This window comes from Cebus imitator, unplaced genomic scaffold, assembly GCF_001604975.1.
Source record: "Cebus imitator isolate Cc_AM_T3 unplaced genomic scaffold, Cebus_imitator-1.0 Scaffold468, whole genome shotgun sequence".
Taxonomy (NCBI): domain Eukaryota; kingdom Metazoa; phylum Chordata; class Mammalia; order Primates; family Cebidae; genus Cebus; species Cebus imitator.
Window position 1 is genome coordinate 172382 of NW_016107783.1, and position 24186 is coordinate 196567.

Here is a 24186-nt window from a genome sequence, read left to right on the forward strand (position 1 = left end):
AAAAAAAAAAAAAAAAAAAAAAAAAAGACATATAAAAGCCCCAAAAGTGTATGCAAAAAGGCTCAACATTACTAATTGTGAGAAAAATGTGAATTAAAAACACAATGAGATACCACTTTATACTGGTAAAAATGGCTATTAATAAAAAGTCAGATAATAACAGATATTGGCAAAGATGCACAGAAAAGGGAAAATTTACACATTGTTGGTGGGAATGCAAATAAGTACAATCTTTATGGCAATCAGTATGCAGATTTCTCAAAGAGCTAAAAATAGATCTACCATTTGATGCAGCAATCCAACTACTATGTATCTACCTGAAGGAACATATGTCATTACACCAAAAAGATACCTGCACTCATAGGTTTAGTGCAGCACTATTCACAACAGCAAATATAAGAAATCAACCAAAATGTCCTTCAATGGATGATTGGATTAAAAATTCTATACACACACACACACATACATACACACACACACATACATTATACATACACCATGGAATACTACTCAGACATAAAAAAAATCATGTTTTAAACAATCATGTCAAACAAAATAACTCAGAAACAGGAAGTCAAATATCACATGTTCTTAGTTAAAAGTGGGAGCTAAATAATGCATACACACAAATATAGGAAGTGGAGTAATAGACATTGGAGACTTAGAATAGTGGGGCAGGTGGAGGGTGATGAGAAATGAAAAATTACTTAATGGGTTCAATATATACTATTCAGATGATGGCTACACTAAAAGCCCAGACTTCTCTATTGTGCTATTGGTCCATGTAGCAAAACTGTACTTATACTGTCTAAATCTTCTTTTTAAATTTAATTTAATTGTAATTAATTGTATTTTACTAAGTTCCAGGGTACACATGCAGTAGTTTGAGAAGATGATGGCTTCCAACTCATATATGGCCCTGCAAAGGATATGATTTCATTCCTTTTCATGGCTGCATGGTATCCCATGGTGTATACGTACTATATTTTCTTTATCCAGTCTATCATTGATGGGTATTTGGGTTAATGCTATGCCTTTGTTATTATGAATAGTGCTGCAATGAACATACACATGCACGTATCTTTGTAATAGAATGACATAGTTCTTTGGGTATACACCTGGTAATGAGATTGCTGGGTCAAATGGTATTTCTGGTTCTGAATGTTTAAGAAACTGCCACACTATCTTCCACAATGGCTGAACTAATTTACATTCCCACCAACAGTGTAAAAGCATTCATATTTCTTTACAACCTTATCAGTATCTATTGTTTCTTGACTTTCTAACAATTGCCATTCTGATAGGCATGAGATGGCATCTCAATGTGGTTTTGATTTGCATTTATCTAAAGATAAATGATGTTGAGCTTTTATTCATGTTTGTTGGCCTCATGTATGTCTTCTTTTGAGATGTGTTGACAAAGCTGATAAAAAGCAATGGAGAAAGGATTCCTTAATTAATAAATGGTGCTGGAAGAACTGGCTAGCCATATGCAGAAAGTTGAAACTGGATCCTTCCTTATACCTTATACAAAAATTAACTGAAAATGGATGACATGGTGTGGCTATGTCCCCACACAAATCTCATCTTGAATTATAGCTCCCATGATTCCCTTGTGTTGTGGGAAGGACCCCGTGGGAATTACCTGAACCATGGCAGCAGTTTTCCCCATACTGTTCTCATAGTAGTGAATAAGTTTCACAAGATCTGATGATTTTTTAAGTGGAAAACCATTTTTCTTGGGTCTCTGTTTCTCTCTTGCCACTACCATGTAAGAAGTATCTTTCACCTTCTGACATGATTGTGAGGCCTCCCCAGCCATGTGGAACTGTGAGTCCATTAAACCTCTTTTCTCCCTATTCTTGGGTATGTCTTTATCAGTAGCATGAAAATGGACCAAAACAGTAAATTGTTACCAATAGAGTGTGGCACTGCTGAAAAGATGCCTGAAAATGTGAAAGTGGCATTGTAACTGGTAACAGGCAGAGGTTGGAACAGTTAGGAGGGCTCAGAAGAAAATAAGAAAATGTGGGAAACTTTGGAACTTCCTAGAGTCTTGAGACTTGTTGAATGGCTTTGCACAAAATTCTGATAGTGATACAGACAATAAAGTCCAGGCCGAGGTGGTCTCGGAAATGAGGAACTTGTTGGGAATTGAAGCAAAGGTGACTCTTGTTATGTTTTAGCAAAAAGACTGGCAGCATTTTGTTCCTGCCCTAGAGAATTGTACAGTTTTAAACTTGAGAAATATGATTTAGGGTATCTGGTGGAAGAAATTTCTAAGCAACAATGTATTCAAGAGGTGACTTGTGTGCTGTTAAAATAATTTAGTTTTATAAGGGAAGCAGGGCATAACAGTTCAGAAAATTTTCATCCTGACAATGTGATAGAAAAGAAAATCCCATTTTTGCAGGAGATATTCAAACCGGCTGCAGAAATTTGCATAAGTAATGAGGAGCTGAATGTGAATTCCCAAGACAATGGGGAAAATGTCTTCAGGACATGTCAGAGATCTTCATGGCAGCCCCTCCCAGCACGGGCCTGGAAGCCTAGGGACTTAGTGCACTGCATTCCCAGCTGCTCCAGCTGTGGGTAAAAGGAGCAAATGTAGAGCTTGGGCCATGGTTTCAGAGGGTGCAATCCCCAAACCTTGGCAGCTTCCATGTGGTGTTGAGCCTGCGAGTACACAGAAGTCAATAATTGGGGTTTGGGAACCTGTGCGTAGATTTCAGAAAATGTATGGAAATGGCTGAATGCCTAGGCAGAAGTTTGTTGCAGGGGTCCTCAAGGGGAACCTCTGCTAGGGCAGTGCAGAAGGGAAATGTAGGGTTAGAGCCCCCACAGAGTCCCAATTGGAGCATTACCTAGTGGAGCTGTCAAAAGAGGGCCACTGTCCTTCAGTACCTAAAATGGTAAATCCAATGACAGCTTGCACTGTGCACCTGGAAAAGCCACAGACACTCAATGCCAGCCTGTGAAAGCACCTGGAGAGGAGGCTGTACCCTGCAAAGCTCAAGACCATAGGAACTCACCTCTTGCATCAGTGTGACCTGGATGACAGACATGGAGTCAAAGGAGCTTTAAGATTTGACTGCTCTGCTAGATTTTGGACTTGCATGGGGCCTGTAGCCCCGTTGCTTTGATCAATTTTTACCATTTGGAATGGATGTATTTTCCCAATGCCTGTACCCCCATTGTATCTAGGAAATAATGAACTTGCTTTGGATTTTACATGCTTACAGGCGAAGGGACTTGCCTTGTCTTGGATGCGACTTTGAACTGTGGACTTTTGAGTTAATGCTGAAATGAGTTAAGAATGTGGGGGACTGCTGGGAAGGCATGATTGGGTTTGAAATGTGAGGACATGAGATTTGGAAGTGGCCAGGGGCAGAATGATATGGTTTGGCTGTATCTCCACCCAAATCTCATCTTGAATTGTAGCTTCCATGATTCCTACATGTTGTGGGAGGAACCCACTGGGAGATAATCAAATCACGGGGACAGTTTCCTCCATATTGTTCTCTTGCTAGTGAATACATTTCATGAGATCTGATGGTTTTATAAGGGGAAACCCATTTTCCTTGGATCTCTGTTTCTCTCTTGCTGTCACTACATAAGAAGTGCCTTTCTGCTTCTGCCATGGTTATAAGGCCTCCCCAGCCACATCGAACTGTGAGTTCATTAAACCTCTTTTTCTTCCCAGTCTTGGGTATGGTTTTATCAGCAACATGAAAATAGATTAATGCAATGGGTTAAAGACTTAAACGTATAACCCAAAACTATAAAAAAAAAAACCTAGAAAAAAACTAAGCGATACCATTCAGGACACAGGCACGGGCAAAGATTTTATGATAAAACCACCAAAAGTAATTGCTACAAGAACAAAAACAAATGAGATCTAATTAAACTAAAGAGTTTTTTGACAGCAAAAGTAACTATCATCAGAGCAAACAGACAACCTACAGGATGGGAGAAAATTTTTGCAATCTAGCCATTGGACAAAGGCCTAATATCCAGCATCAACAAGAAACATAAGCAAAGTTACAATAAATCTATTTTTTAATAGGCAAAAGGCTGTGGGAAGAAATATAAAGTGGTGAAATATCCTCAGCAAACTAACGCAGGAACAGAGAACCTAATACCACATGTTCTCACTCATAAGTGAGAGCTGAACAATGAGAACACGTGGACACAGGGAGGGGAACAACACACACTGTCAGGCCTTGTCAGTGGGCTAGAGCAGAGGGAGAGCATCAGGAAAAATAGCGAATGCATGCTGGGGTTAATATTTAGGTGATGGGTTGACAGTTGGAGCAAACTACCATGGCACATATTTTCCTATGTAAAAAACCTACATATTCTGCACATGTATCCTGGAACTTAAAATAAAAATAAAATTTAAAAGAAAATCAAAGCATTGATGTGTAGCAAAAGTAATAAAAATGAAAACATGAGCAATCAAAAAAGCACAGTCAGCTGAGAGTTGTATATCTGACTAAACTATCTTTCAAAAATGAGGGAGATATTAATATGTTCCCATATAAACAATGTGGTAAACGAGTTTACTACCGATAGAACTCCCCCATAAAAAATGACAAAGGGAGTCTTTCCAGTTGTAATAAAAGGATCTGACACAGCAAGTCAATGTCATATGAATATATAAAGTTCTATGGTAAACATAAATATATGGACAAATACAAAAACTAGCATAATTTTAGTTTTGGTTTATAACTCCATTTTTAATTATTCTACAAGATTTATAAATAATTGAATAAAAATAATTACAATCTATGTTAGTGAGTACACAAAATATAAAGAAATAATTTGTCACATCAATTACATAAGTATTGGATAGGGTAAAGTACAGTGTTTTGAGGTGATAAAAGTTAAGATCACATCGGTTTAAAACACATCAGTAAACTTTTAGAATGTTATATGTAATCTCCATGGTACTTCAAAACTAGTATATATAGCATATATGTAAAAGGAATAGAGAAATAAATCAAATATTTTCACTAAAAAAATCAACTAAAGCAAAAGGGATGCTGGAAGAGAGAAAATGTGTGACAAGAAGGCTATGAAAGACAACAGAAAAAAATACAGTGTTAATAAGTTATCTCCTATTAGTAGTTACTTTAAATGCAAATGAATTAAAACACCCAAATCAAAAGCCATACTTTGAAAAAATGAATGTTAAATGCAGGATCTAACTGTATGGTGTCTACAATAGAAGACCTTTAGATCTAAGAACACACAGGTCAAAGGGAAAGGATGAAAAATATATTCCATGGGAAAAATACTTAAATAATAGCAGTGGTGGCTACACTAATATTAGACAAGATAGACTTACAGACAAAAATTCCCCAGTTTCAATAATGGATAGACCGTCAGACAGAAGGTCAATAAGCATATAAAGTATATATATTTTAAAATATGTATATAATCTCCAAATTGTCTACACTGTTATATATTATTTTCACAATACACACACACACACACACACACACACACACACACACACACACATGTGCACACACACGCACACACACACAGAATCCACCCAACAACAGAACACATGTATCTGAAGTAAACAACGGGACATTATTCAGGATAGACCATATGTTAGGCCACAAAACAAGTCCTAATAAATTTTAAAAAGACTGAAGACATGCAAGGTATCTTTTCTGATCATAATGGAAATAAACTAGAAATCAACTGAAGGAAAACTGGAAAATCCACAGATATGTGGAATTAAACAATGCTCTTAAATGATTAATTGTCCAAAGAAGAATTCACAAGGCAAATTAGACAATATTTTTAGACAAGTGAAAATAATGACATGGCATATGAAATCTGATGGAATTCAGAGGAAAACCCGTTCTATGAAAAAAAATTATAGCTGTAAATGCTTATAAGAAAGAAAGATTGCGAATCAACAACCAAACTTTACACCTAAGAAACTAGACAAACAAGAGTAAGCAAAATCCAAAGCTAACAGAAGTGAGGACACAATAGAGATTAGAACAGAGACAAATAATATAGAGAATGGACAAACAATAGAGAAAAATCATTGAAACCTAGAGTTGGTTCTGTGAAATGATCAACAAAATTGATAAACTCTAAAAGACTGAATAAGAAAAAGTGAGAAAATCCAAATAACTGAAATAAAAAACCTCTCAACAAAGAGAATCCTAGGACCAGATGGTGTTACTGGTGATTTCTACCTAACATTTGAAGCATAATTAACAACAGTTTTCCTCAAATGCTTCAGAAAATGAAGAGAAAGTAGTTCTTCTAAACCCTTTCTATCAATTCTACATTTTAGGATCTCTACATATGTTCTATATCCTATAATGTCAGAAAAAGACACTACAACAAAACTACTGACTAATACCTCTAATAAATATTGATGCAAAAATCTTCAATATAATATTAGAAAGCCAAATTTGATAATATATTTAAAGGATTATAATGATAATTGAATGGAATTTAGTCATGGACTGCAGAATAATTTTACATACAAAAACCAAGCAATGTGAAATACCTCATTAACAGAACAAAGGACAAGAATCACATCATCCTCTCAACTAATGCAGAATAAAAAGTATGTGACAAGAGCAATCATACTTCTATAATAAAAATACTCACCAAACTAAGAATAAAAGAAAACTACCTCATTGTAATGAAGGTCATATATGGAAAAGAGCTACAATCATACTTAATTTTTAAAGTATTTCCTGTAAGAACAGGAACAGGACAAGGTGCCCAATTCTACCACTTCCATTAAACAATTAGAAATTTTAAACCAGAGCAATTAGGCTAGAAAGAGAAATAAGTAATGCAAATTGGAAAGGAAGAAATTAAGAAATATATCAGTAAATGGAAAGATAGCTTTTGCTTATGGATCAGAAGACTTAATATTGTTAAGATATCAATATGCTCGGTTGGATGTGGTGGCTTACACCTATATTCCTAGCACATTAGGAGGCTGAATCAGAGAGATTGCTTGACCTCAGGCATTTGAGACTAGCTTGGGCAACATGGCAAAACCTTGTCTCTACAAAAATACAAAAAATTTTGTCAGGTGTGGTGACGCATGCCTGTAGTCTCAGCTACTCAGGAGGCTGAGTTAGGAGAATTATATGAATTTGGGTAGCATGCAATGAACCATTATAGCACCACTGCATTCCAGCCTCAGTGACAGAGGGGGACATTTAAAAAAAATCAATACACAATATGATCTACAGATTCAATGCAATTTCTATCAAAACCCCAATGGCATTTTGGTAGAAATAGAGAAATTCATCCTAACTCCATACAGAATCTCAAGAGAACCAAAGTAGCAAAAACAATTTAGAAAATGAACACAGTTGGAGGTTTACTGCTTCCCTGATTAAGAAGCTTAATATACAGCTACACTAATCAACACAGTGAGGTACTGACATAAAGACAGACATAAAGACTAGTGGAACACAGTACAGAGCTCAGAAATAAACCCTTACATATATGGTCAAAAAAACTTTGACAATGTTGCTGAAGTCATTGGATGGGGAAAGGAAAGTCTTTTCAACACATGTTGATGGGAAAACTGGACATCTACACGCAAAAGAATAAAGTCGAATCTTTCCTCAATAAAGAACAAATAAATTAATGGGTCAAAGGCCTGAAGGTAAGAGGTACAGTTATAAAATTATAGAAATAAAATATAAATGAAAAGCCTGATGAACTTGTATTTGACAATCATTTCTTGGATAAAACACCAGAAGAACAGTCAACAAGAAAAATATATAAATTGAACTCCATCAAAATTAAAAACATTTGTGCATCAAAAGACTTCATCAACACAGTGACCAAGAAATCCATGAAACAGGAGAGAGTATTTGCAAATCATACACATGATAAGGAATTAATTTCCAGAATATTTAAATAACTACTATAGTAATAATATTCAGCCTTAAAAAGCAAATGAGATTCTGACACATAAACCTTGAAGAATTATGCTAAATGAGATATGCCAGTCATAAAATGAGAACTATTTATGATTCTACTTTTATGAGGTAACTAGGATAGTTGCATTCATAGAAACACAAAGTAGAATGGTGGCTGTCAGTAGCTGTGGAGAGGTAAGAAGGTAGAGTTATTGTTTAATAAATACAGAGTTTGAATCTAAGCAGATGAAAAATGTTGTAGAGATGGTTGGTAGTGATATTTGCAAAACAGTATGTATATGTCACTAAACTGTATGCTTAAAAGTGGTTAAAATAAAAAATTCCTATTATATATAATTTGCCACAAAAAATTAGAACTATTAAGAGGTGACTGATTATTGCTTATGTTAACTATAGAGAGAACTAATGTGGTTTCTTCAGTGTTACATATATTTGACTATAGCACATCACAGTAATATAGCATATTACAATCAAATATATATTATCTGAGGCAGTGATTGATCACATTTATGGTTTTATCACCTTAAAAAAATAAGATGCATCTCTTAATAACTGATTTTAGAAGAAGCATTCCAGGTATACACTGAGTAATAGTAAGCCAGTCATTTAATTTTTGTAAAGTGCTACAAAACAGGGGATATGATATTCCCTATAAGAAACTATTGCCTTTAATTATTAATTATGTGTCAGTGGTATGTTTCTCAGAAAAAAAAAATCATCTTTTTTTCTTTAGACTCTTCTGCCTAAATTCTATCCTTTGTGTCATTGTTTGACCAGTTTCTCCCAAGTTGCTTTATGATAATCCAATTTTTCCCAGTTTTATTTTTCCTCTGCCTACAAGATAAAATCTCCAAACTTCTACCTTGGCATTAAGGGACATCAAACAATGTAGTCCTTAATTGTGTTTTGAGTTGCTCTTCCAAATTATACTTCCATACAAAATGTCTGTTCTAGCATACAAAGCTTTCTCCTTCTTTAATGGTTTTGGTTGTGATTTATTTCTCCTACATTTTTATGCCTGTGAAATACAAATTCTACCTATTCTATACATTTTCCTTGAGGGTGCCATTCCATATTATGTCTGTTTCCTAAATTCTGCTCACCTTACTGTAAATTTGTCACTTGGTCTTAGGTTAACATTATGTAACTATTTTGTGTATGTATACACTTTTTCTGACTTGAACGGGAATGTAAATGGTATCACTACAAAGTCATGACACTTATTTTAACCAAGATACACTATTCATAAAAGTGAATGTCTCCTATTCAATGAAATTACCTTTGGGAAACAAAATATTTATTGCAATAGAGTCATCACAATAAGTATTTCTGTATATTAATAAAAGATAATTATATTATTAATATATTATAGCATCTTGTATTATTATAAATCAAATTATTAATTATTATTAACCTCTCTATAATAATTCTTTTTGTATATTTTGTGATGGTAAGTCATCTCTTTACAGATTAATTTCATTTGATTTTACAAACAATAAACTTATTTTTTGTTGTTATGCTATTTTTGAAATTTCAATTGGTGTTTGATTAACAGGTGGTGGTTAGTTGTGTGAATAACTTCTTTAGTTGTTATTTCTGAGATTTTGGTGTGCCCGTCACCTGAGCAGTGTACACAGTACCAAATGTGTGGACTTTATCCCTCACCCCACTCCCACACTTTTCCCCCAGTCCCCAAAGCCCACTGTATCATTCTTATGAGTTTGCATCCTCATAGCTTAGCTCCCACTTCTGAGTGAGAATATACAAAGTTTGGTTTTATATTTCTGAGTTACTTCACTCAGAATAATGGTCTCCAGTTCCATCCATGTTGCTGTGAATGCCATGATTTCAATCCTTTTTATACACAACCAAGGAGGTGAAAGACCTCTACAAGAAAAACTACAAAACACTACATAAGAAAGAAAACATAGATGAGTAGTATTCCATGTATCACATTTTCTTTAATTGTTGATTGATAATTGATGGGCATTTGGCTGGTTCCATATTTTTGCAATTGCAAATTGTTCTGCTATAAACATGTGTGTGTGTAAAAGTGTTACCATTTCACCATATCCATGCCAACATTTACTATTTTTTGATTATGGCCATTCTTGTAGGATTGAGGTAGTGTTGCATTGTGATTTTGATTTGCATTTCCCTGATCATTAGTGATGTTGAGCATTTTAAAAATGTTTGTTGGCCACATGTGTATCTTCTTTTGAGAGTTATCTATTCATGTCCTTTGCCCATGTTTTAATGAAATTGTTTGTTTTGTTCTAGCTAATTTGTTTGAGCTCCTTGTAGATTCTGGATATCATTCCTTTGTCAGATGTATAGATTGTGAAAAAATTTTCCCATTCTGTAGGCTGTCATTTTATTCAGCTGATTATTTCTTTTGCTGTGCAGAAGCATTTTAGTTAAGTCCCATCTATTGTCTTTGTTTTTGTTGCATTTGCTTTTGGGTTCTGGGTCATGAAGTCTTTGCCTAAGCTAATGTCTAGAAGAGTTTTTCCAATGTTATCATCTAGAAATTTTGTGGTTTCAGGTTTTAGATTTAAGCATTTGATCCATCTTGAGTTGATTTCTGTATAGGATTAAAGATGAGGATACAGTTTCGCTCTTCTATATGTAGCTTGCCAATTATCCCAGCACCATTTGTTGAATATGGTGCCCTTTCTTCACTTTATGTTTTTCTTTGCTTTGTCAAAGATCAGTTGTCTGTCTCAAGTATTTGCCGTTATTTCTGGTTTCTCTATTCTGTTCCATTCATCTATATGCCCAGTTTTATACCAGTACCATTCTATTCTAGGGAGCATGGGCTTATGGTATAGTTTGAAGTCGGGTAATGTAATCCCTGCAGATTTGTTCTTTCTGCTTAGTCTTGCTTTGGCTAAGCAGGCTCTCTTTTGGTTTCATATTAATTTTAGAATTGTTTTTTCTAGTTCTGTGAATAATGGTGGTGGTATTTTAAAGGGAAATGCAATGAATTTGTAGATTGCTTTTGGCAGTATGGTCATTATCACAATAATGGTTCTACAGATCATGAGCATGGAATGTGTTTCCATTTGTTTGTGTTTATCTATGTCTTCCTTCTTATGTAGTGCTTTGTAGTTTTCCTTGTAGAGGTCTTTCACTTCCTTGGTTAAGTGTATTCCTGAGTTTCATTGTTGTTGTTGTAGCTATTGTAATAAGGGTTGACTTCTTGATCTGATCCTCAGCTTCGTCACTGTTGTATAGCAGAGCTACAGATTTGTGTACATTAATTTTTTACATAAATTATTGTGACACAGGTAGAATTTCACTACATGAGTAAATTCTTTAGTGGTAATTTGTGAGATTCTCATGCACCCATCATCCGAGTAGCATACACTGCACCATATTTGTAGTCTATTATCCCTCACTCCTCACACTCTTCCCCTGCCAGTCCTCAAAGTCCACTGTATCATTCTTATGCCTTTGCATATCCCTGTATCCCTGGTATAAAATCCACTTGATCATGGTGGAAACTTTTCCTGCAAACAGACCTTTCAGTATTACGTTGGCTGTGGTTTTGTCATAGATGGTTTTCACTACCTTAAGGTATGCCCCTTCTATGCTGATTTTGCTGAGGGTTTTAATCATAAAGGGATGCTGGACTTCTTCTGCATTTATTGAGAAGATTATGCGATTTTTTAAAAAAAATTACTTTTATGAAGTGTATCACATTTATTGACGGTGGATGTTAAACCATCCCTGCATCCCTGGTATAAAACTAACTTGATCATAGTGTATTAGCTTTTTGATATGCTGATGGATTCTGTTAACTAGTAATGTGTGGAGAATTTTTACATTTATATTCATCATGGATATTGGGCTGTGGTTTTCTTTTTTGTTATGTCTTTTCCTGGTTTTGGTATAAGGTTGATACTGACTTCACATTACAGAGAATTCCCCTTTTCTCTATCTTTAAGAATAGTTTTAGTAGCATTGGTACCAGTTCTTTGAACGTCATATAAAATTCAGCTGTGATTTCATCTGGTCCTAGAGGCTTTTTTTTTTGTTGGTAACTTTTTAATTACTGTTTCTATCTCGCTGCTTATTATTGGTTTGTTCAGAGTTTCTATTTCTTCCTGGTTTAATCTAGGATAGTTGTGTATTTGCAGGAATTTATCCATCACCTCGAGGTTTTCTAGTTTGTGTGTGTAACAGTGTTCATAGTAACCTTGAATGATCTTTTGTATTTCTCCAGTATTGATTGTAATATCTCCCATTTCATTTCTAATTGAGCTTGTTTGAATCTTCTCCCTTCTTTTCTTGGTTAATCTCACTAATGGTCTGCCGTTTTATTTTTTCAGAAAAACAGCTTTTTGTTTTATTTATTTTCTGTACTTTTTTGTTCCAGTTTCATTTAGTTCTGGTCTTTCTTTTCTTCTGCTGTGTTTGGGTTTGTCTGTTGTTTCTCTGGTTCTTCGAGGTGTAACCCTAGATTGTCTATTTGTGCTCTTTCCGAAATTTTAATGTAGGCATTCAATGCTATGAACTTTCCTCTTAGAACCATTTTTGCTGTTTCCTAGAGGTTTGGATAGGTTACATTATTATTATTGATCAATTCAAATAACTTTTTTAAATTTCAATCTTGATTTGATTGTGACCCAATGATCATTCACAAGCATGATATTTTATTTCCATGTATTTGCATGATTTTGACGGTTTCTTCTAGAGTTGATTGCCAGTTTTATTGCACTGTGGTCTGACAGAGTATTTGATATAATTTCAGTTCTCTTAAATTTACTGAGACTTGTTTTGTCACATGGTCTATCTTGGAGAATGTTCCATGTGCTGATAAATAGAGTGCATATTCTGCAGTTGTTGGGTAGAATGTTCTGTAAATATCTAAGTCCATTTGTTCTAGGGTATAGTTTAAATTCATTGTTTCTTGTTGATTTTCTTTCTTGATGACCTGTCTAGTGCTGTCAGTGGAGTATTGAAGTCCCCTAGTATTATTGTGTTGCTGTCTATCTCATTTCTTAGGTCTAGTAGTAATTGTTTTCTGAATTTGGGAGCTCCAGTGCTAAGTGCTAAGTGTATATATATTTAGGATTGTGATATTTTCCTGTTGGACTAGTTCTTTTATCATTATGTAAGGTTCCTCTTTGTCTTTAACTGCTGTTTTTTAAAGTTTGTTTGCCTGATATGAGAATACCTACTCCTGCTCATTATCTGTGTCCATTTGCATGGAATATATTTTTATCACCCCTTTACCTTGAGTCTTTATTTGTCAGGTGAGTCTCTTGAAGACAACAGATATTAATTAGTGAGTTTTTATTGATTTTGCCATTCTGCGTCTTTTAAGTGGAACATTTAGGCCATTTTACATTCACCGTTACTACTGAGATGTGAGGTACTATTCTATACATTATACTATTAATTGCTGGAATATCTTGGTATTTTTTCACTGTTATTGTTTTATGTGTCCTGTGAGATTTATACTTTAAGGAGATTCTATTTTTGAGTATTTTGAGGTTTGTTTCACGATTTAGAGCTCCTTTTAGCAGTTCTTGTAGTGCTGGTTTCATAGTGGCAAATTCCCTTAGCATTTGTTTGTCTAAAAAAGACTGTATATCTCCTTGATTTATGAAGCTTAGTTTCACTGGATACAAAATTATTAGCTGTTTTGTTTAAGGAGGGTAAAGATAAGACCCCAATTCCCTGTGGCTTGTAGGGTTTCTAGTACAAAATCTGCTTTTACTCTCATAAATTTTCCTTTATAGGTTACCTGGTACTTTTGCTTCACAACTCTTAAGATTATTTCCTTTGTATCGAGTATAGGTAACCTAATGAGTATGTGCCTAGGTGATGATCTTTTTGTGATGAATTTCCCAGGTGTTCTTTGAGCTTCTTGTATATGGCTGTTGAGATCTCTAGCAAGGCCAGGGAAGCTTTCCTTGATTATTTCCTCAAATATGTTTTCCAAACTTTTAGATTTCTCTCCTTCTTTGGGAACACAAATTATTCCTCTGTTTTGTCATATAACATAATCCCAATCTTCTTGGAGAATGTTCACTTTAAAAAACAATTTTGCTCTTTGTCTTTGTCAGATTGGGCTAATTTGATACACTTGTCTCCAATCTCTGGCATTGTTTCTTCTACTTGTTTGATTCTATTGCTGAGACTTTCCAGTGCATTTTGCAATTTTCTAAATGTGTCCTTCATTTCTAGAAGTTGCGACTGTTTTTATCCTTTCTATTTTATGTCTGTGTGTATTTATTTATTTATCATTTTAGATGGAGTCTTGCTCTGTTGCCCAGACTGGAGTGCATTGGCGTGATCTCAGCTCACTGTAACTTCTGCCTTCCAGGTTCAAGTGATTTTCCTGCCTCAGACCCCTGAGTAGCTGAAATTGAAGGCACCTGCCACTATGCCAAACTAATTTTTGTGTTTTTACTACAGACACAGTTTTGCCGTGGCCAAGCTGGTCTTAAATTCTTGATCTCAGGTGATCCTCCGCTTTGGCCTCCCAAAGTGCTGGGATTACAGGCATAAGCCACCATGCCTAGCCTGTAATTGCTTTTTATTTATGCTATCCATTTCACTGAAGAATTTTCCATTCACATTCTGCATAATTTATATATTTATTTATTTTATTTCTTTAAGTTTGATTTAACCTTTCTCTGGAACCTCTTTGATTGGCTTAATAGTCTGAATTGGCTTAATAAGTCTGAATTCTTTTTCTGGCAATGCAGACATATCAATTTGGTTTGGATCCATTGCTGGTGAGCTAGTGTGATCTTTTGGGATTGCTAAAAAACCTCATTTTGTCATACTACCAGCATTGCTTTTCTGGTTCTTTTCATTTGGGTAGACTATGCCAGAGGAAAGATCCAGAACTCAAGGGCTACTGTTCAGATTCATTTGTCCTATGGGGGTGCTCCCTTAATGGGGTGCTCCCTTAAAGTGGTGCTCCCTTAATGTGGTGCTCTCCCCTTTCACCTAGTGTTAGGGCTTCCTGAGAGCCAAACTGCAGTGACTGCTATTTCTTTTCTGGATCTAGCCACCCAGCAGAGATACTATGGTGGGGAGTGTCTGCAGTGAGTCCTGTGATGTGATCCATCTTCAGGTCTCTCAACCATGGATACTACCACTTACCCTCCTGGAGGTGGCAGGGGAGTGAAGTATGCTCTGTGAGAGTTGTTGGTTGTATTTTTGTTTGGTGCACTGTTTTTTGTGTTAGTTGGTCTCCAGCTAAGAGGTGGCACATTCAAGAGCCCATCAACTTTGTTTGTATAGGGAGGATACAACTTTGCCTGAGGGTCAGGCAGTGGGCAGGGCCACAGACTTACCAAGAAATTATGACCTTTGTGTTTGGCTACCAGACCATGAAGAGAAAGACCATGGGGGGTGCGGGGTCAGGGTTAGGCATGTCTAAGCTCAGGCTCTCTTTGGGTGGGGCTTGCTGCAGCTGCTGTGGGGGATGGGGTATGGTTTTCAGACCAATGGAATTATGCTTCCAGGGGGATAACAGCTGTCTCTGCTTTGTCACATAGGCCACCAGGAAAGTTGGGGAAAGCTGGCAGCCACAGGTCTCCCCCTGTTCACATGCAGCCTGCAGCCAGAAAGGCTGGACACACTCCCACTGTGCCAGCCTCAACGGAACCTAGTTTATTTCAAGGCAGCCAGTGAATAGGGCTGAGAACCTGCCCTAGGCCATGAGCCTTCCAGCTGAGAAAGCAAGCAGGCTCACAATTCCTTGGCTGTCCGTGGATTCTCTTGGCTTTCCTGTTATGTTCCTGTGGTAGTTCATAGAGCAGAAGTTCACGATAAGGATCTCCACACACTTCTCTGTCTATACGAGTGGGAGCAGCAAGTTACTTCTGGCTCCTATCTGTCATTTTTCCCCAATCTCAGTAAACTTATTTTGATTTGAGTCTTTTGAATTGGTTGAGTGATATAGCTTGGCATAAAATGTATTTGTTTACCACTTTGTCTTATTATTTTATAGTGTGACTAACAGACAATAAGATGTATATTCTTTTTACATTTTTTATGCTGAATCTGAAATGCATATGAAATATTTTTAAAAATTAGCCTAAGAGAAAGCGTACAATTTTACAGAAGATAAATCCACTAAAAATATTAGCATTTATTGGAAGAAAACTTTCTGGTTGCTTAAAAATCTTTCTTATTTCTAAAAAAGTATATAACCAAATAATTACAGACATAAAGAAATACAAAAAACTTACCGTTCCACACAGTCAGAAAGCCTGGAGCAATGGTTAGAAGCTGGGGCATCATGACCCCCTACAACATATAAGAATCCATTGTATGTGGCAACTCCCACACCTCCACGTCTTTTGGACATTGGAGCACACAAACTCCACTTGTTAGTGTGTGGGTCAAAGTATTCCATTGATTTGAGGCAAGAACTTCCGTCACGTCCACCAATAGCATATAATCTAGATAAAAAGACAGATCTGTGTGTATGTATATGTATGTGTATACATATACACACAAAATGCATGCATAGAATGAGAGTGACAGAATTTTGCACAAAGCTTTTCAAGTTTCTGGAGAGTCAGACTCTATATTCTACTCCTACACTATTTTGCAGTCAATAGCAGAAGTTTGTGAAAAGATCATTAGCTGAGTATACCTGTTAAAATCTATCCCAACCTAAATCTTTCTTTTTCACTATCTTTATCACAGTCACTTTAAAATAATTGAATAAAAGATTCCATGGGACATGAGGCACAGTTAAAGGAGGGAAACATCAAAGGGATTGGTAGGATAGTTCCAAAGACCAACTCCAACAACTTTACAATTTTAACAGGGTTCAACTGCCTAGGAGTGGAATCTGTTGTTTTTATGTATGATTTTATATTTGCATTAACAGTTATCACTTAGAAGATATTAACTTAATAAACAATTAAGGAAAAAAGATAGAACCTAGAAACTATATTTTTTCCCTAGGAAGTGATATTGGTTATGACCTTTCTCCCGTACACTTTAAAATGCCATTCTTTTGATAAGTAATATTTTAATATAATTTTTAAATTATAATGCATTAATAAAGAAGGCAGACATTTATTAATCCATATTCCTATAACTTCCCTTCATGCTGAGTTGTAAACAGTAGCAACTCAGCAAAGCAAAATTAAATGGGTCAAATTTCATGTTTTCATCCTGTTCTGTATTAGGTAGGAGATTATATAACTGAATTACCAGACATTATTCAGGTTAGGCCACAGATAGATTTAGGAGTACCTTAAACTGGATCTCCTCTTAATTATGGACATTTCCTATTTATTTCTGTTCAAGATTCTAAAAACAATATGTTGACATTTTGACTGAGACCATATCTATAATAATGTATTGGCTTCATGCATAGTCAATCTAAACACACAAGGCTGTCTCTGGTAATTGACCCAACCTATTGTCTGAAACTCGGCATGATTCATGACCCTCTTATATGCTGGTCACTGTCTCCAAAGTTCCCTTGTCAGAAAGCACATAATACCTGATAACAATTCAAGCTCTTTGAAACTTCTAACAACATCATGTTTTAATATAATATTTTGGATGTGTTAGGCAAATGACAGGAAGAAGTAAATATTCAGGAAGGGTGAGACTAGGTAGGATTCTATATTTAGGAACCCTGAACACTCAGGAGAGGGCTTGGTGAAAAAAATAAAAGAATCACCTTATTATAACCATAGACAGACCAAAGTTTTGATAAAAATAAATCATAATGTAAAAAAGTAGTAACTTTTTGAGGGTAAAATTAGAACTGGCTTGCCTACAAAGGTTTTCTCAAATTTAATGTGCACAGAAGTCATCTGATGACTCTGTTAAAATTAAGATTCTGATTCAGGACATCTGGGGGAAGGCTAGGACTCAGCATTTCTAAATACATCTCAGGAAAGGTGGATGCTGCTGGTCCCAGGACCACACCTTCATTAGCAAGGGCATAGAAAATATTTAATCAAGTGTTTACTTTAGACAAGTATTTTCAGTCCTAATGGAGAGTTCCAATGAAGATCTTTTATTATGGATAACAAATATATTCAGTTTATTTGGAATGCTAATTGATTGATGGATCATGTCACTAAAGTTCTGTACTATATGACCTGGAAGCAATGAGCATGTGCGTTTCAACTTACTCACTTGTGGTTTAATGCAACAACACCAACTGTGCTTCTAGGAGTTGACATACTGGCCACGTAATTCCACTGTCGTCCCTCAGGGTCCCATCTTTCTACAGTATTTAAATAGCTCCATCCATCATGACCACCTACAGCATACATTGGTCCTTCAAGCGTGGCTACACCTAAAGAATTAAAAGAATTTGTGGGTTCACCTAGGTATGCCACACACAATGGATATTGTTTCATTTTGCAAGCAATTAACTATTTTTTTTTGTTTTGCCTATTAAACGATTTTGCATTCATATGAATAGTTTTATGCAAAGTATGACTCTGTTGTAAAGCTAAATATGGTTTTCTAACTTTTCTAACTTACAGTTTCAGTTACCATATTATAGAAGGGAATTATTGTTGTAACACTGAAGTCAAAAGAGGTAGTAGAATGCACCATTTCTATATATGTAATTTAAAAGCTGGATTTTTCTTGCAAAACTTCAATATTGTTTGTTGAATGTATCATGTAGATACAATATGATATTGATTCCTAGATAAACCTTAGAATTGCAGGCGGACTGTGGTAGGTCTTTATAACCTCTGATGTTTAATACAGGGATAAAAAGATTCCTGTGAGCTAACTTACTAGAAAGGCGTTTTTAATGTTTAGTTAGAAGTTTGTTCTGTCAGATATTATGAATAGCCCATTTCTGCTTCACATCTGCTTTGATAATTCACATAATTGGTTTTTTCCCCACCTTCACTATCCCTATCAACCTCTCAGTGGTATATCGTCATCACCTACCCTACCTATTTACTAATACCAATTATATTGAAAAATAAGTTTGCTCTGATTTCTCTGTAGGACCATTCTAAGCTATGACTAGGAATTACCCTGACATAACTGAACTGAATAATTGTATAGTGTATTATTTGGCAGAGTCAATTTATCAGAATAATTGGGTCAAGCAATACTTGTCCTGGATCTGCCGATTTTTAGCTCTGTAAAAGTCAATTTAAAATAAAAAGTCAATTTTTCTGTTGTTCAGCTAACTCTTTTTTTTTTTTTAAGCAACCAGAAAGTTTTCTTCCAATAAATGCTAATCTTTTTAGTGGATTTATCTTCTGTAAAATTGTACACTTTCTCTTAGGCTAATTTTTAAAAATATTTCATATGCATTTCAGGTTCAGCATAAAAAATGTAAAAAGAATATACATCTTATTGTCTGTTAATCACACTATAAAATAATAAGACAACGTGGTAAACAAATACATTTTGCAAAAATATGAAGCCTAGTATAAAGAAAGAGGTATCCTGACAAATATTCAGGAGAATCAAAGTTTTCCACTGTGGACACATCATTCATCTAACTAGAAACACTATCCCCCTCAATCGTCAACTACTTTCCTCCCTAAATTGAGCTTAGAAGAAAACTTCTTGCTGTAGTTTTAGATTATTTAACAATAAATCCCTTTGAAAAGTTGTTATCCTTTTTAGAATGAAACCCCTTTGAAATACTGGTGGAAGGGAATCAGGAATAACCTGCAACAACAGAAGTTCCACAGGCTTTTATCATTTCCTTAAGTTTTTTAGCATTTTGGAGACATTTTCACTAAGGGTTTGGCTAAATTCCAATAACGTGCAGCTAGATGTAATTTTTGACATTCTTAAAAAATACATAATCTTAAACTCTTACCTAAGCCGTGCCGATGTGTTGACATGGGAGGCATCACAGTCCAGATTTTGCCAACTGGATTAAAACATTCAACTGTATTCAAAGTTTTTAAACCGTCTCTTCCTCCCACTACATAGAGCTTATTATCAATAACTGCAACTCCAAATTGAAGCCTACGGCCACTCATGGTGCCAATATGTAGCCAACTGTTGGTCCTGAGGTCATATTTTTCAATTGTAGTAGTACCTGTCAAAGGGATATTGAACAATGGTAAAATCTACTTTTATTAAAATTTTGAATTGATATTGTTCACATTATAATTATGAACCCATAACTTACAGCACAGTATCAGTGATTACAATTCAAATTAAGTAAATAGCCCAGGTGATTCTACAACCTGGGAGATAAGGCAAAGGATAATCTTTTACTACTTCTGGATCCAAATGGAAGAGTCAGAATAAAATGTTTTATTTAATATGTTTGGATTATATCCTTATAATGCTGGCTTTCGCTATACTATTCTACTGGTAGTAGCCACACAAGTGTCAAGTGACATAATTTACAACAAAATACCTAGGATTCTATTATAGAATGTTTGCACATCTGTTAAAGATTTAATTACTTATGACCATTCAATATATTAATTTATGCTTTTTAAATGTTTCTGTTTGTGTGTGTGTGTGTGTGTGTGTGTGTGTGTGTGTGTGTGTGTGTTTATTTAAAAGACATGTAATGAAAATGAAAGGACCAGGAATGAAAATTCTTTTTAAATGAGCCTTTAGCTGGCTGTGGCAGTGTGCACCTGTAGTCCCAGGTACTTGGGAGGCTGACGTGGGAGGATCACTTCAGCCCAGGAGTTGGAGGCTGCAGTGAGCCAAGATTGTGCCACTGTACTCCAGCCTGGGTGATAGAGTGAGACATTGTCTCAAAATAAATAAATAAATAAGTAAATGAATAAATAACATTTTATAAATGTTAAATGGGCCTTTGGTGTTGATTCACACAATGTTCCATGATGATACAAGAGGTAGAAAGAAATTATTTAGGCAGATAGTGAGGGCAAAAGAGTCCTTGGTGGAATTGCCTTTCTAACAAAAAGCAGAGTCCCAAATAATTTATTTTCTAACAAAGAGCAGCCTGAAAAATTGAGCTACAGACATAGATAAGCAAGCTGGAAGCTTGCCCAGAGGAATGCCAGAAGCCGTGCCCATAGGAAAGGGCTACCTTTGGTCCAGGCATTTCCAACATGTAGGCTCCATCTTCCCTTTTTTTGTTACCATGTGTACAGTAAGAAAGAAATGGCCAACATGCCCAGCATAGGCAGAGAACCCACCTGCATAATAAACGATTGGTATGGAGGCAGCAAGAGATTCATGCCCTATGCAAATGGCACACCTATTCCTAACCGGTCTTTTGCACCCTGTGTAGATGAGACACCACCTCCTCATCAGCTCATCTATAACCCACCCTGTATTTCATCAGAGATCTGGAAACCCATTTTTCTAGGACACCTATCTGTAGCAGAGAACTATTCTCTTTCTTTTGTCTACCAATGTTTGCTCTAAATCTCACTCTTTGTGTATCCATGTCTTTGATTTCCATGGTCATGAGACAAAGAACCTCAGGTGTTACCCCAGGCAATGAACCCACTTCAGTGGCACAATATATTAGAGTTGAGAATATAAAATTATAAGGTATTACTTTCTTTAAGTGTTAATAAAATTTTATTTTCTGTTCAATTACTAATATACAAAGTTTACTGTCACAGTATGCTGTCACTATTGACAAATTATCACTACTGTCATAATAAATTGTCACTTCAGCAGGCAATGCTTCTTACCATTCATTCATAATAGCTGTTGCTATTTTTTAGGAAAACCTAATTTTGTACAACTGGGAAACTTCTGAATAATAACCAGGGTGGAAAATGATAGAAATATTATTTACGTCTATAGTGTATCTACTATAGTTTGTGGCAGGTTTAAGAAACTTCATCCCAATTACACAAAGTCAACCATAGTAATAAGCAAAAACACTTTCCAGTTGTTCCTTTATTGGGATATTTGTGAAGAAAATGCAATCCATTAGTTATAATGAAGATGTAGTTAACATTTGAAACATACACACTGGCAGTTTTAGTGCAATGGTATGGGGTCATATCCTGTCAAAATTTAAGCAGAGTGTATATTAAATATATAGCTGCTCCTTGATTAGACTGAATTAGCGGAAACAGTGCTTCCTTCCTTTAAGTTTAAATATTTTCTGGTGACTAGTACACTGTAAGTATGTGTGTTCCAGGATTTTGGATTTTCTCATACAAACTTGCAAATACACAGGTACTCATTTACTCTTCCTCTTTAATTACTGCCTCTTTTACTGATAACATGGATGTGACTAAATGATGATTTATAGGTTAGTAATTGCTCTACTGACTATATTTACTGCTAAGAGGCCAAATTATAACACTTCTCAAAATATCTTTTCTACACTAAATATCTTTCAATGATAATATAAAACTGAAATAAGTACAAAATCATATCTACTTTATTTTATGTTTAATCAGTCAATTTTCTCTGAATGCTTTCCACTTCTTTCCATTTCTTCATCCCAGTCTTCCTAAATCCGTATTCTTATCTTCTTGTTCTAACTTTTATTTCTCTTTATATTAGTGGAATTTACCAAAGATCCAATTTAGATTAGGAAATAAAAGCTAGTCTACACTCATTGTTATGATTATGAAGATATAAATGCAGAGGTAATTAGAAAATCGTGCAAATCTACTTTAATCAGCTGTATATAGAAGAATTACACTGAGAGATGTATGTGTGTGATTCGTGCCTGGCTAAACTTTTCAAGGCATCAGATTCAATATAGAAGATAAAATGATTCCGTAACTTTTGACTGCAACATGAGCATTTGTGACTAGTAGTTCTACATATTGAATTCTGAAGACTTTGCCAGCCCCTTTGTTCAACCCCACCAATCCTTCAACTAATTGAAATGTAAATTCCCTAGCTGCTTTATTATGACAGGTCTATAATAGGTGGAAAAATATAATTTTTTCCATTTTTTTACTATCTTTTCCTTTAAATTTTTTCTGTATAAATTTTGCCCCAGAATGTATGACATACTGTTTCTCAATTCATTTCTAAGCTCTTATCCAATCTTTGTTTATAATCTATTCAAGAGTGAAAAAATCCTTCAAACTTATCAGTGTTGCTGAGAACACTGTAGCTCCTGCAGTAGTGAGTATATCCGATATAATGATTTCCTCCATTTACTTTACAAATGTTCTAAAAGTGACAATATTAGCCTTTACTTTGTTTCCTGCCATACTCTTTATTCAGAATTTACTTTTTAAATAAATAAAAATTTATAAAATACCATATATGTACAAGACATCCAAAGTTTATTAATTGACCATTTAACAATTTTGACTCTGTAATAATATTTAGAACTTTCTGATGATTCTTTCAAATACATTGTAGAAAGTATAGTTAGCCCTAGCTGTTTGTGTGATATCTATATTTAACAGCAATTCTGAGTTTCTTATATAAATCAGAGAGAGGAAATTAGAGGCTAAGGAAACACTGTATTTCCTAAACATCAAAGTATCGAAGTTAAATTTTTAAATTTTTAAAATTTCAATAGTGTTGAGGGTACAGGCAGTTTTAGGTTACCTGGATAATTTCAGAGGATATAGTGCACCCATCACCCAAACAGTGTATACTGTACTCAACATGTGGTCAAAAACATTTTTTAAAAAACAACTGAAACAACACACTATAAGAAAATATACACGTATAGAAATTAATGTTTATACTTCTTTGAAAGTATGTAAAGTAGTACATTTTCAATGTAATACTGCTTTATACAGATAAATGCTACTCATTTAATGTTTTTGTTATACTTCTTAGGTTTTCTTTCTTTCTTTTTCTCTTTTTCCTTTTTTTGTTACTACGTGTTTACCCTGGTTTTCCAATAGATTCAAAAACCCCCAGAGTTTTGTTGTTGTTCCTTTGTCTATAATAGTGGCAGTGTAGAAAAAGGAACATCGTGGCTGGGCTAGGCAGATCACGAGGTCAGGAGTTTGTGACCAGCCTGTCCAATATGGTAAAACCCCATCTCTACTAAAAAATACAAAAATTAGCCGGACATGGTGGCACGTGCCTGTAGTCCCAGCTACTTGCATGGCTGAGGCAGGAGAATCGCTTGAACCCGGAAGGCGGAGGTTGCAGTGAGCTGAGATCATGCCACTGCACTCCAGCCTGGGCAACAGAATGAAACTCTGTCTTAAAAANAGAAGGAGCAGTTATGACAAGGCCTGGCACGTTGGAGGAATGAAAACCACACTTAGAGTTAAATCATTACAGATTCTTTTGAACATCCTCAGTGATGGGGAATCTTCACTGTTTGAACCAAGCAAGAATTAAATGCAGAATGACAATG

The 24186-nt window shown here is 35.3% G+C and overlaps 1 protein-coding gene across 1 annotated transcript in view; it reads right to left on the reverse strand.

Moving 5' to 3' along the window:
* KLHL4 (kelch like family member 4) overlaps nucleotides 1-24186 on the reverse strand; it is a 149320-nt gene that overhangs the window by 15756 nt on the left and 109378 nt on the right. The window contains exons 7-9 of the mRNA XM_017512276.2: nucleotides 19759-19983; nucleotides 18090-18252; nucleotides 16169-16381 (exon numbers count right to left, since the gene is read on the reverse strand). Coding sequence (XP_017367765.1) covers nucleotides 16169-16381; nucleotides 18090-18252; nucleotides 19759-19983 — 601 coding nt within the window. The remainder of the gene's footprint in view (nucleotides 1-16168; nucleotides 16382-18089; nucleotides 18253-19758; nucleotides 19984-24186) is intronic.